The sequence below is a fragment of the Rhamphochromis longiceps genome, linkage group LG12 (assembly GCF_057381845.1).
Source record: "Rhamphochromis longiceps isolate RC_006_pf linkage group LG12, R_longiceps_female_GT1.1, whole genome shotgun sequence".
In the NCBI taxonomy this organism is placed as follows: domain Eukaryota; kingdom Metazoa; phylum Chordata; class Actinopteri; order Cichliformes; family Cichlidae; genus Rhamphochromis; species Rhamphochromis longiceps.
In genome coordinates this window covers 43309465-43323327 of record NC_140568.1, presented here as the reverse complement: position 1 = coordinate 43323327, position 13863 = coordinate 43309465, and the positions used below count along the sequence as shown (strand labels likewise).

Sequence of the window (13863 nt, the reverse complement as noted above, 5' to 3'; positions counted from 1 at the left end):
ATTAAAGACTGAAGTTAGATGAGTAAGTAGCAACCACTGAAATATTAATCCACTCCAAAGAGAGTTTACTAGCTTTCAAAGTGTCTCCCTCCAAATCAGAGATGAGCCCTGAGGGAGGTGTTGTGGTAGCAGAGTGGTGACGCAGCAGTACTCACTATCTTCTCCTTCTCACAGTAGGAGGGAAAGCTCTTGGCCAGCAGAGCAGAGTACTGCAGGAGCACTTTGGTGATCGTCTGTGGAAACAAGATAACACTCACATAAGACATGCTTTCCCTGGGATCCTCTGGAGTGAAGAGTGACGCTGAACACTGATGTTTAGCCTTTTAGTCTGGCGAGCTGAGAGCACTGCTGTTTGAACTCAGGTAGCATCAGACACTCGCACTGTGCTAACTGAAAATGTCAGTCTGTCTGCCTTAAAGAGCTGCGTGTAGTTTCAGGACAACACGAGCTAATCTAATGTTAAAGACAATAAAGAAGATGCCTCATTGTGTTTGACTCATTTACCTTTTACTCATTGATGACACTTAACTGTTGTCACACCGGATATGTGTAAGTCATGGAAATCTGAGCTAATGCAGAAGCTTCTAGTGAGAAGCCAAATGTCATATTTTGCGTGATTAGCCGTTAAACAGTCTTCACGGCGCCCGCTTCATAATAACACTACATCTGTGTGATGTCTTTCATGAGCCCACCTGAGAACAGCTGCCACCAGTAGGCTCCGCCCAAGCACCGGAAAGTCACTCACACTGCACTGCATTGTGATATTTTGCATGCCAATATTGTATTGATACAGGAACACCAAATATTAATATCTTATTATATAATTTGCAAATATAAATGAAACAATGTGTCAGAGTTCATGTGACATTGTGTGATGCACACAGTGCCGTCAGCTGTTGGAAGATCTTGCAGAAAATCGCTGCTCATTAATCAGAGACGTAAAGAAGCACTCTTCCTCTGTTTAAGCACTTTTAAAATGTGTGCAGTTGTCAATCACTGGCCTCACTGCATGTTTCTTGTTTTGTTATCGCATCCTTTATATGAGAAAACACATAATAATCAAAGGAAAGACATGAGATTTGCATGAGCTTTATACTCTTCAGCACACAGCTGGATTCTGTAATGTGCTCGTTGAAGACGCCCTGCATGAATAAAAGCTGAAAAAATATTTCTAGAAGAAGTGAAGAAAACATTTATAATGTCCAGCCAGCAAACTGGTTGCTTTTTGATGGGAAACAAAGAATGACATGTTTGCTTGCAATAAAAACTCAACAGGGCACTTTTAAATAAATCACAGAGTTAATTTGTCATCATCACAGTGGTAACTTGTGCCTCACAGCACCGTGGGCTCACTGTGAGAGATTTCCCTACTTTCTGCTGACTCAGCAAGATTACAAACTATTGCATTAAACATGCAGCTTGATAGCTGCCTGCACTGCTTAGTGCGGCTTTATATCACTCAAGTTCTGCAGCCATCTCTTTTTCCTCACACTTTTAAAAACAAACTAATTATTGTTTCTTGCATAGGAAAGCAGAACAATGTGAAACTGGAGGGTGACAAAGAGATGAAGAAGAAATAAAGGCAGACGTAGACGGAAAAGTAGGAACACAAAAGACAAGAGTCCCAGGATTGATGGGATGGGTAGAGATGAAAAGACTCAGGAGGAGATTAACATGAGCGGAGCGGCACAAAATGAAAAGCAAGTCAAGGGTCGGGGACAGAGAGATGGACAGCTCAGAGTGATGGCTTACATTAGCCTTTCTTTATTTAATGAGTCCCGTATCGATCGAGCCATAACACCAGACGCGCGCACACACAGTTTCTCTGCAGAGGTTTGTTAGATTGAACGGCTCTGCTTAAAAGGACCTGCCTTAAATTACATTTCAAGAAAAAACACAACCCTACACTTTATGCCCTGTTTGTATGTTTTACAGAGAAATACCTGAAACTCGTTAGTGAGTTAGAAATGATTCAAGAGACTGAACAAAGAAGACTCGAGTAAAGACCTGAGTAGGAGTCATGGTCTAAAGCTGCAGCGAGCAGGAACTTTCAGGTAAAGAATCTCACCTCTGCACCACTGATGGATACAGTCATGAAAAACTTACTCCAAACAAACAACTGCATACCAGAGTCACATGCTAGTAAAGATATAGACATGAAATTCTTTAAGTGCAAGAAAATTCTGATCTCAAAGCCTTCTGCATACAATTTTCCTCCTCATGTCTACATTTATACAACCTCTTGCCTTTGTATGATGTATCGGGGATGGCTGGAGCTAAACCAGCTAATATTTCTGTCTTGAAATCACTCAGAAACAATTCAATTTTACTAGATTATAAAAGGAGGAAACGGTCTTCTAAAAAGGCTGATGCTTTTGAATAGAGTCAGATGATCTTCTCGATTAACTGATCAATCCACGCTACCCACTATCCCACTTTAACTTGTCCAAATATCCAAAACAGAAAATGTGTGTGTTATGAGCAGTGAGGTGCAGGGAAATTCAAATATTTAAAAGGATATAGCAAATATGAAGTTTTTTCACACTGCATCTCTGAGCATGAGAGAACAGTCGCTGTTGAACCTGTGAGCTTCCTAAGTCTGTGCTATATCAGATTACACTAAAGTGCAAATAGTGCAGCAAATATTCTGGTTTCACTCTGAGCTAGTGGTCATCATCCCTACGTATTTCCCCAAGTGCAAGCGTGCCCGAAGTGAACCGACTCTGCTGCTGCAATACTCCAGAAATGTACAGAAACCTATTAGAAGGGCTTCCCCTTTGAGAAATTACTGAGGAAAATTATAGAAAAAACACTTTTAGCTCATTATCTGGATTTAATTAAACAGAAATATTCTGTTAATTTAGAGTAAATTATGTTTACTCTTGTTTAAACTTCATTTCTGTCAGTAGTTTATTATCCAGTTATGACAGGCCATGCTCGATGTTTTATAAACTGACAAAAATTCAGTTTTTCTGCTTTTCTTCTTTTGCAGTTTTCACATTTTCAAACTGGGCCTCATTAGAACCATCGGTGGGATGATTCTGGCCTCACTGGCTGCATGCGTGATACGCCTGCACTAGAGGTAAGAGCCAGTGAGTATTTTTGTAAAGCGCTCTCTTAAAGAGTAACCTGACCTATCAACAGTAGTTCTTGGAAAGCAAAAGGATGTTTTAATATGCTCCTAATGTGAGACATGGTCTCTGCATATGTTCGCGTTTAGCCAGCAGAAAACAGAGAAATGAATAAAAAACTAAGATGCTGTCAGATCTGAGATGTTTTTCAGTGTTGCAGAGACCAAAGTTACAAAATGGGCTCTAAACAAAGGCACGGGGCTCACCTTGGCAAAGCGTCTGTTATAATGTGCCACCACCGTGGGGTCAGGGCAGTCCAGTTTCTTGATAATCTCAAAGCTCTGATTGAGCTGAGTGAAGATGTCCACCACCGAGCTGGAGAACAGAACATGCTCAGATGTCTGTTGAAACTGCAGACAGAGGAACAAGAGGACATTTTTTTTACTTTGACACAAATAAAAAAAACAAACAGTCTCCCTACGCTGTGTTCCTCCTTGCTGACTCGTACGTCCTCCCCTTCTCTCATTTAATGTACCGTATTCTTCAAATACTAATATTAAACCTACATCCCTTTTCGATGTATTGCTCTTTTGCATCTTATATACTCCACAAAAGGTTCAGCTCCAACATCACATCCACCTGCAACTATGTAACCTCTATGCTCCATTTTTACCACTTTCTTAATGATTTTTATGAGTCAAGATAAAATGAGAAAAAACGTATCTAAACGTTTTCAAAGGAGCTTGCAAAGAAAAGCGTCTGGACTTCTTTAAGTTGCTTGAAGACGTTTCACCTCTCATCCGAGAAGCTTCTTCAGTTCTAAGGTCAAATGGTGGAGAGTCCCAGATATAAACCTAGTGGGAGTAACCCACTAGGTTTATATCCTTTGACTACGATGACCTGGATGACTGAGAACCTTCACAGACATATATAAATGTTTAATCTTTCGATGTTTGAAAATGCACATGCAGGCCAAGCCGTGTGAGCATGACTGAAAATAACCACCTGCTCAGGCCACAAAAAGGGCCAAACCTCCTTTAGGACACACAATAGCTGTCTTAGCACAATAAACCAACAAATAGGACGGCAGAGTGCAGCTTGGGGACCAACAGGAGGCAGACAAACACTTGTTCATCATTCTTCTAATCTACGAAAAGTTGTCCAAAAGCAGAAGGAACCAAAGGGAGAATTTGAACAAAAGGTCACGAGTCTGAAGCGGTCTTTTATTCTGTCATTACTGCAGAAAGCTTTCCTTTTTACTGCATCGTTTTTCTACTGCGGTTGCACTCTGGTGCCATGACAACAACATGATCAACAACTCTTCCTCTGTGCTCTCAGCTGCTGGGCGCATCAAGCACAATCAGGTTGTATCTGTTATGTGGTATTAGATGTGCTTGTGCTGTTTTGTAGGTTTATTTTAACAACAGCCAGACAATATATATTTTAAATCACAGGCACAACCTGCAACAGAAATGCTCACATTTTAGCAGCTTTCATGCGATCTTTTATCAGGATGTCTGAAACTTCTGGAGTCATTTATATTTGTGCTTTTTTATTTTTAGGATGTGCGTCACCTTCCACTTTGCATCTCACATCCCCTCCTCTGCCTCATGTAAGCACTGTGACCTCAGCAGTGTCCAAATGGCAAGAAAACATAAATTTATCACATTTAGGCAAACCTTGTAAAGTAATATCGCTCATAATGGACGAGATCACAAACATAACGTTTCATTTTCACTAAGCGAGAAGCCAGCAAATCGTTCCCGTTTCCCATGATTCAATTCTGATTCAATTTACAGGAAATACAGAAACGTTCACTGAAACTTTATAGAGTGAAATTATACATTTTCTTCAAAGAGGACAGTTTTTGATGCTCGGATAACGACGTTGTTGAAACTGACAAGAAAAACAAGGAATGCATAACTAAAAATCTCTCTTTTTTATTACACGCGGAGACGTACGCATACCTTTATTTAGAAAGCGTAGCCATGACGTTCATAATGTCCGCACATCATCAGTTCACATGGCTTCACTAGCAATAACATCTCCTCCCACCAGCTCCCCACAAATAAACAGGAGTGCCAAATGTGTTTATCGAGAGGCACACCTGAATAAAGGCTGGAACCCACGTGTACGCTGTGCCGGTGCTCAGCCCAGATACTCGAATGTGCCCGAAGCCTCAGCGCTTTGACTTTCAGCTAAGGACAGTGTGGGAGATCTCTAAGGGACCGGGGGCTGACAGTGAGGCTTGACACAACGAAACCGTGTAAGGCTACAAGCTCTGACGTAAGCCTTTGTTCAAAAACAGCAGCAACAAAAATAATACGGTTGGTTTTGCAGCCCAGACTGATAAAACTAGAGCACACACACATCTGATTTTTGACCATGATCATCACGACAATGACGTGGAAAAAAGCAAGATCAGGATCAGAGCTGCAAGATGACGTTTTTGTCTCGCTTTTTATGCATCCACAGATTATTAAACAGTTTGTGCTTTAAAAAAAATATTCATCCACTTAACAAAAAGTCAAAAATGATGCTGGTAAAACACTGGTTTATGTTTACATAATCAATGGGCTTTTTAGCCAGATCAGCCCATCACAGCCAGCCTGCTGATACTCCACCACCCCCACCCCGAAGATTTCTTCAAACATGACATGAAATGAGCTCTTCTGGATTAAAATCCTGTGTTTGACCGAGCACTACCTCCTCTTCCCTGCGTACGTCTTCATTCAGACTCTAACAGAGAGCTCTGACGATAAACTTGTTGCTTATTCAAAGGAGTCTGTGACACTTTTGTTTTGCTCACGATGACGTGACAACTTTCAGCAAACAGAATAATTTCTCCCGAGTCTCTGACTCACCCCTTCTCTCTTGTCTCTCTCCAGCGCTCCATGCATAAACTCCATGGATACCTCCTCGTTCTCAGCGAGCCAGGCAAGGACAAACTGGAGAAACCATCTGAAGGAATAATAGGAAACAGACAAAGCTAAACAAAGTTTAATCTTCTCTTTGACAGCCTGAAAAACTGGAACGTTTGCAGATTGAAAACGTTTTCAAAGCTCAGCTGTCCAAAATTCATTTCATTGCAGTTCTAATTTACCTGATTTGTTTGGCGTTTTATATTTTACATCCACATGTTATAGTTTGTAGAACAGAAATATTTAAGTGTAAAAACATCTTGTGCCTTTGTATTAAAAGGTCATTTCTCCGTGAACCTATTGAATTTTGGTTATCTAAACTGTGAAACAGAGCAAAGGCCTTGGGAAAAAAATGTGCTCGCTGATAACTCTAATGTTATTATTCCTCCATATTTCTAGTGTCAAAACCCAGAGAGAAATGCTTCGAGTGTGTTTGGTATGCAACATCACACCAAATCTAATTGGAAAGTCAGAAAAATCAATCAACAAGAGCTCTCCTTTGTCTGAAGGAGAAATAATGAGAGAGAAAACACGGTCTCACGCAGGGTATTCTGGCACAGCGTCGTTGAAGGCAGGCAGCTCCTTAACGTACTCGTTGTACAGCCACTTGACCTTAAAGTGCAGGTTCATGTAGTCAGCAGTCTTACAGAGCTTATGCTTCTCATGTTCTGCAAAAAACAACAGCCACAACAGCCAAAGTAAAGACAGGTTTAAAATCTATGAGGATTTTGATACACATCTACTGCGGGTGTGGTGCCTGTTATCGGACCCGGAGTTTGCAACATCCCCCAAAAACCCGAAGAGGAGAGTCCTGGCCCCTAGCCCTGCCAGTGTAGCAGAAATGATGAGGAGGATGATGCAGCAGCAGCCGTTCTTCTCTGCGTGAGTAGCTTCATGTTGTTCGTGTGTAATTTACGTTTAGTAGGCTAACCACGTTATTACATTAATGCATGTAAGGTGAACTAGCAAACACCATCATAGCTACATGCGGCTGTCTTCTTGTTTGATGGCAGATGCTCCCTTCACCCTGGACAAAAAGCTTAAAATGACCAAAGAAAAAGTGGGAAACAGTTAAACATGAGAGGTTTTTGGACAAAGTTTGTGTTTTTTCCATTGATTAAGCACTGCTTCCAGCCAAGAGTGATACCATATATGCCCCATAGCTGCAGAAAAGGCTAACATTGTTATCTTTTTACAAAAAAACAGCTGAACATGAGAGGTTTTTGGACAAAGTTTGTGTTCTCCATTCTTTAAGCACCGGTTTGAGCACCGTTTAAGCACCGGCACCGTTTCAAAAGTACCGGTTTGGCACCGGTATCGGATAAAACCTAAACGATACCCATCCCTAGTCCTCACACTGATTACGTTACAGATCATTTGATAACATGTTGAACATTAATAATTATACCAGTATTATAAACTGTTATAAGCTGTTTTTGAGGTAACCAGGTTGAACGTGGAGATGCCTGCTTTTTTCATATCAACACTTTTTACCATTAAACAAAACTCCAATACTCAAACTGCTACACATGTGTAATACGTCCACCAGGCTAATAGTTTGGTTTTCACGATTGCAAGTTGATGCAGTCGTTTTTCTCCGTTATTGTCTCACTCCTAAAAAAAATTGATAAATTATACAGAGAAACAACATCTGCATCATTTATGAAGAAGGATGTACACACATAGATAGAATAAAGGGAGAATGTTTGTTCTAATTTAATTAAGTAAAAGATAAATGCAGTTAAATAAGTTTTACTGGTGCAAAAAAAAAAAAACCCCTTAGGAAACTACTGAAGACAAAAGAAATGCGTACATGCACACTCATCACACACACACTCTTACCAGCGTAGAAGTCAACTTTGCGGATACGAAATGTAGCGGGAGCTGAGATGGCAACAGAAATATGACAAAAGCAATAAGAATAGAAACTGAAAGAGAAGCAAGTTTGTGGCAGCAATAACTGAGATGAGAACGGCTTCAGAAAAACATGTTAGAAGAAAAATACTAGAGGAGCTGGAAAGTACACTACGCACAAAACAGAAGGCTGGAAAACCAGCCACCAGTCAAATTTGCTACTAAAATCTACTTTTTCGCAAGTTTCCTCTTTGTTGCTGTGAAACAACTACAAAACTAAAAACAAATCATCTAAACTCAACACACAGGGTCACAGCCAAGCTTTAAACACCTGCTCAGGCGATGTGTTTTAGGACACTAGGACACTTTTACAGTTTCTACAAGTCTGACGTGAGACACGATCAAAAGTCAGAATACTGAGCAGCTAAGCAGATCTCAGCTGACTGTTAGGTAGCGAAGTTAGCTCGTTATGATGACTAACCTATATGCACTTATCTTGAAAGAACCCAACTAGAGTCCACACATTTCTAAAGTGGAGGCTCCTGGGAAATCACTGATGTTATAAAAATATCAATAATTCAGCTCTAAAAATGTTAAACACTAACACCTGCTTCCTGTATTTTCCCCTTATCAGCAACAGTCTCAGAACTTTGCACACACTTTTATTTGATATTACAATGAACATTCTTACTCTCTGATGCTTACTGTCAGTGTGTTTTAGCTCAGTGCTGAGAGGTTTGAACAAGTTTTTATAGAAATGGTCTCAGGAGATGTTTAACCCTATTCTGGAATCCCGATTACTGACTTTTCTGACTGTATCTCCATATTTTTATCTCTAATCTCACCATTTTTCCAGTGGTAGTGGTCAATCTTATCCAACACTGTAGGAGATGATGGATTGAAGAAAAGACAGTGTGAATGCAGAAGGGAAGAAGGAGGAGTTGGTTTCTCTGAGATGTCTCTGTCACACACACACATATACTGTCCAAGTATGCAAAGATATAGTCTTACCCTCTAGGGCATATTTCATGTCTTGAGCGAAGAGCATCCACATGACCTCTGCGCTGACTTTACCCACATTGAGCTCTTGAGGAAACCTGGAGGAATAAAGAAGTAAGACAGTAAAAATACTCGTTACTCTGCAAGTAATGGGGGTCACTGCAGCCCCTTTCCCTTCCAGTGTAACTGGAATCTGAAGGATTTTTGGAAATGTTGTTAAATGTTACCCTTTAAACTTGTCTTGATCATCTGTTTGGCTGCTGTTACTTTGCTTATGCTTCACTGAGCCCAAACATTATACGATTGGGGGTTTATCCAGGATATCATTTAATATCTTAACTTGAACACAATATCTGTGTTAAGCTCTAATCTAAGCTAACAACTGACCAAAAAATAGTTATTTGAGTTTAGTAGCACACACAGATCCCACTGTCTGGTTTTTAAAACCTGTTTGTTTTATCATCATCATCATTTATGCATATAGCACTTTAAAAACACACCTGGCAGACCAAAGTGCTGAACAATACAAATATAAATATAGGAATAAAATAGCAAAAACCAGACAGAGCAATAAAATTAATAAAAATGTCAGTTACCCACAGAGTTAAAAGCCAGGGAATAAAAATAGGTTTTTAATCAGGACTTAAAAACTGGCACTGATGTAGTTTGTCTAATATGGAGAGGAAGGTTATTCCAAAGCATCAGAGCTGCAACAGAGAACGCTCGGTCTCCTCCAAGTTTCAGCTGTGACTTAGGGACTGAAAGCAGCAGCTGCTCAGCTGACCGAAGCGAACGAATGGGGACGTGGGGCTTCAACAAGTCAGACAAATAAACAGGTGCCAGACCATTTAGAGATTTTAAAACCAATAAATGAACTTTAAAACGGATCCTAAATTCAACTGGAAGCCAATGTAGAGAAGCCAAAACCAGAGTGATGTGGTCGACTTTCCTTCTGCCACTTAAAAATCGTGCCGCAGCATTTTGCACTAGTTGCAAGCGCGCAATTGTTTTATGTTGTTAACTTTTAAACCTTGTTGATCAAAAGCTCTGGTTCAACCCTGGCCATGTTGGTTTTTTTTAAATGTTACTTCCATTGATCTATAGCAAACCAGAAGTAGATTTACTGGGACTTGTCCTGGTTTTGCAATGCCTTGTGGCAGTAAAAATAGTTGAATAAATAAAAATAAAAAGATTGTTTATAACAAAAGAAAAGATTCTATTGCAACGTACAAAGCTTTTGTGTTTTGGAGATTTTTTTTAATCTAGCACCTCCACAGACCACACAGTTTGCTCAACAATAAAAGTGTTATTTATTTTGTTATTATTTTTTTTTATTAAAAAATACCTACCACCTTTAGTTCCTAGTTGATCTTTTATACTTCTATACTTTTGTAGTAAACAGTCTTGTTTTAGCTGTTTTCACTGCCTTAAGGCAAAACCTACTCAGGTTCTTATGTTTTTATCTTGTGTTAAGCACAATGAGCTTATGTATGAATAAAATGTACTATATGTCTTTAAACATTCATTACAATAGATATATAAGTTCAAAAATATAATACACTTGATAGTTCTGCTCCATGAAGACAACTTCTGCAACAACACACTTCCCAGAATTAGAATATAGAAGACAAAAGGAAAACACTGACTGGTTAATGATGGGTGTGTACGAGTTCTTATCCTCCTCAATGATGGACACAATGAGTGTGATGAGTTTAGGCCAAAAGTCCAGATTCTGGATGCTTGGGCCCTGCTCTTCCGGTTGACTCTCCTCTTTCTTCTCCTCCTCTTCCTCCTCTTCTTCTTCATCCTCCTCCTCTTCATCATCATCTTCAGCTTCCTGACCCTCTGCTTTTTCCTTCTTCTTCTTCTTCTTTTTCTTGTCTGGCTCGGGCTGCATACGTGAAAAAGAATATGAAATAAAGGAAGAATTGACTTGCCTGACATGTTTCAGTTCTACACGGAAGCAGAAAACAAAACAAGTTCAGAAGTTTTCTTGACAGTTGAAATTTCGATGAATAATTTATCATAATATGACACATTTTAAAAAATGTTCTTGCTCCATATTTATGTGATAAGATTTTGTACACTCCATGAAGCTGAAAATAACACCATTAATACATATTTTTAATTTATTCAGGGACTCGAATGGTTTAATGACTTTAGACACACTGATACAAAAATCTTTCTTGGCAAGGTTAAAAATTTCCCTTGTTCTGGAAATATTTCTGTGGCTGCTACAGATAGGGGTTCATTAGAGCATCACTTAAACCAGGCTGCAGTGCAGATTAATGTGATTAATATTGCAATTTGAGGAGTTGATGTAAAAACTGAGAGTTAAATCTGGTGTTTGCTTTATTTAAATATTGTTAAATCAACCACAGAATAGGGAGAAACCACTGTAGTCACATGAAAAGTAACTCATAGATCTTTGTAACACTATACAACACTGGATAGTGATAGAGAGCAAACTACTGCTTTCTATCACTCTAACAGACATATTGTTTAGGGTTTGGTTGTAGCTGATGGGAAATACTGTTGTATTATCACTTCTCTCAGTCAAACATTTACAAATTTCCCAGAAGATGTATTGATCTGTTGTGGAAGCTTAAAACATGTCGATACTTAGCCACTCACTGCTTGGACGGCGGGTTGAAACTGGCGGTTGAAGAGCTCCAGACAGTTGTTAAAGATATACTCGTAGGTGGAGTTCAGGCAGGCCTTGACGCAATCTCGCACCACGTTGGCTGCACGGGGAGGACTCTGCAGTTCCAAGACCTGCATGAGACCGGGTATTGGAGTGGGAAGACAGAACACAGTGGGTGAATATCAATGTTATCATGTTATTAATCTAGAATATAAATTTGCCTGATAAAAAGCAGGACGCTATAATCTCCAGAGAGGGGACGTGGGGTGGCAGTGCAGTGTTTCTGTATAGTATACATTGTTACTGTATTTTACATTCTTTTCTTTATTTTACCAATGCTTTAAATTTTGTGTTTGCAGCTGCACCGTAGTACCAGCAAGAACTAATATAAGGCCCTTGCTGTTCCTAGCACTAGCCACAGAGAAGTGTAGCAGGAGGGACAGCCTTCCCAACAAGAGAGCGAGGAAGAGACAGAGGAAGGTGTAATTAACATGATAAGACAATAGATGGAAGGACATAATTGGAAGAGAGAGATTCAAGTAAAATAATTAGCTACTTTGACCATGCGCTACTGCTAACAGCTAAAGTATAGCTTTTAATTGTAGCATGCTGCACTACAGTGCAACTATGATGTCCTAATCCAACAGCAACCCAACCAACCTGATTACAAAGGGGAAAAAAATGTATATTTCATATAAAGTGTATCAAAAACATCTATTTATCCATCCATCTACATAAGCTCTATAAACAAGCTAAAATCTATAAAATACATTTAATACTTTGAGTCAATACTTCATCATTAAAGGTATCTAACCTTATAATATAACAGCAGTGTTTTGTCTGTTTGGTTTTAGTGCTATGATATTAGTGATTATACACTATGAGCTGATTCTACCTTCATTCTGAAGAAAGTGATGCTGGTGAGAAGATCCACAGTAGATTTGAGGTCACTGAGGCGAGCCTTGCTGCTGGCTGGGAAGTTATTCTGCACATAAACACACACGAACACTTGGTTAATTATGTTTCTTCTAAAATGCATCAGCCTATTTAGGTCAGGCTCTTCTAGGCTCTTATATTCTGTAACTCTTGTTCATAATGGTGATGAAACTGTAACATTCATCGAATCAAGCACTCAATTGTATAACAAGCAAAACGTTTGGCTACAAATGGAAACCAATGCTATATTCACATATTTCTGTAGGTCCAGAATTAACTTAAAATAAAGAAAACGGACAACAGCTGGGTGATTTTTTTATTGTTATTTTTGGCAGGAAATAAGGAAACTGCCTTACAGCAGAAGGGGGTGAAATATGTAGTAAGTAGTCCGTGTAGTCTAGTTTGACTTCTGCCCTCTATCGTGTGCTATCTTGTGAACGACTGAATTAATACGACCGTATTCTCTGTTTGCAGTTAAGAAACTATTATCAGCAGCTGGAAGCTCTGACTCACTCTGTACATGGAGAGATCGATACGCAGGGAGTTGTGCAGCTGATCCAGGAGCTTCACAAAACGGTCTTTCTGTTGGGAAAAAGAAGGAGAAACTCAGATTCTTGTACTTCTGTCAAACAGTGAGGAAGACAGACATGAATGTCCTCAGTCTGTGTGTCTCTACTGAACATACTGTATACAGAATTTGAAAGCAGAAAAAGAAGAGATGTGGAGATAAAAGAATGATGCGTCTCACAAAAGTGTCAAAAAGGAGATGTGCTTTTTTCTATGCATGTGCAAAATACAAACTGAGCTGCATGAATATATTTGCAAGTTGGAAAGCGGGTTTGGCACTTTCTGGTACTTTGCACTTTATGACCTCTGCTGAATCGAGGAAAAAACTTGGACACAAAAATAGATTGGCATTTATATTAGGCTTTTTAATAAAAACATTTGACCATTTTTAAAACCACTTTATTCATTCACATATTCATGGATGATCCATATGTCGCTCCTGTACTGCAGGAGCCAGGGATCATACCACTCACGCTGCTCTACCTAATGAGCCACAGCAACCACAGCAACAACCATTCAGGGACTTTCTCCTCTCTTGTTGAAAATACTTGAGACGTACAGTATAAGCAGTATAAGTACATAAATATAAGACTTCCTGTGCAGCCTGAGAGTACACGCAGAACTTGTTTGTGATCATCCTTTGAGATTCTTCAGCAGAATCAGAACTACAGGCAGAGTTTTCACCTGGTGAGCATAAAAGGGAATTTACAGATCATCAGATACAATGTAGGAGATGACTGAGTAAACTTATTTGCAATGTGTAGTTACCACTCAGGGAGCAACGCATGCAGCGTGAGGCAGAATTCACGGGATGGTGAAAGTGCATATTTTCATTTTCCTGTTTCCTGAGATTTTTAAACTTTGTTGGGAG

At 39.5% G+C, this 13863-nt stretch overlaps 1 protein-coding gene across 2 annotated transcripts in view; it reads right to left on the bottom strand.

The window, feature by feature from the left end:
* The window catches only part of LOC146658061 (protein unc-13 homolog B-like), a 73670-nt gene that overhangs the window by 23626 nt on the left and 36181 nt on the right, over window positions 1-13863 (bottom strand). Inside the window, exons 14-24 of one of the 2 annotated variants that reach the window (XM_085426459.1) lie at window positions 12939-13007; window positions 12385-12474; window positions 11480-11620; window positions 10492-10736; window positions 8858-8943; window positions 8692-8727; window positions 7835-7876; window positions 6534-6660; window positions 5936-6032; window positions 3338-3481; window positions 156-233 (exon numbers count right to left, since the gene is read on the bottom strand). In XM_085426459.1, coding sequence (XP_085282585.1) covers window positions 156-233; window positions 3338-3481; window positions 5936-6032; window positions 6534-6660; window positions 7835-7876; window positions 8692-8727; window positions 8858-8943; window positions 10492-10736; window positions 11480-11620; window positions 12385-12474; window positions 12939-13007 — 1155 coding nt within the window. The remainder of the gene's footprint in view (window positions 1-155; window positions 234-3337; window positions 3482-5935; window positions 6033-6533; window positions 6661-7834; window positions 7877-8691; window positions 8728-8857; window positions 8944-10491; window positions 10737-11479; window positions 11621-12384; window positions 12475-12938; window positions 13008-13863) is intronic. The other variant, XM_085426460.1, reaches the window with a different exon arrangement.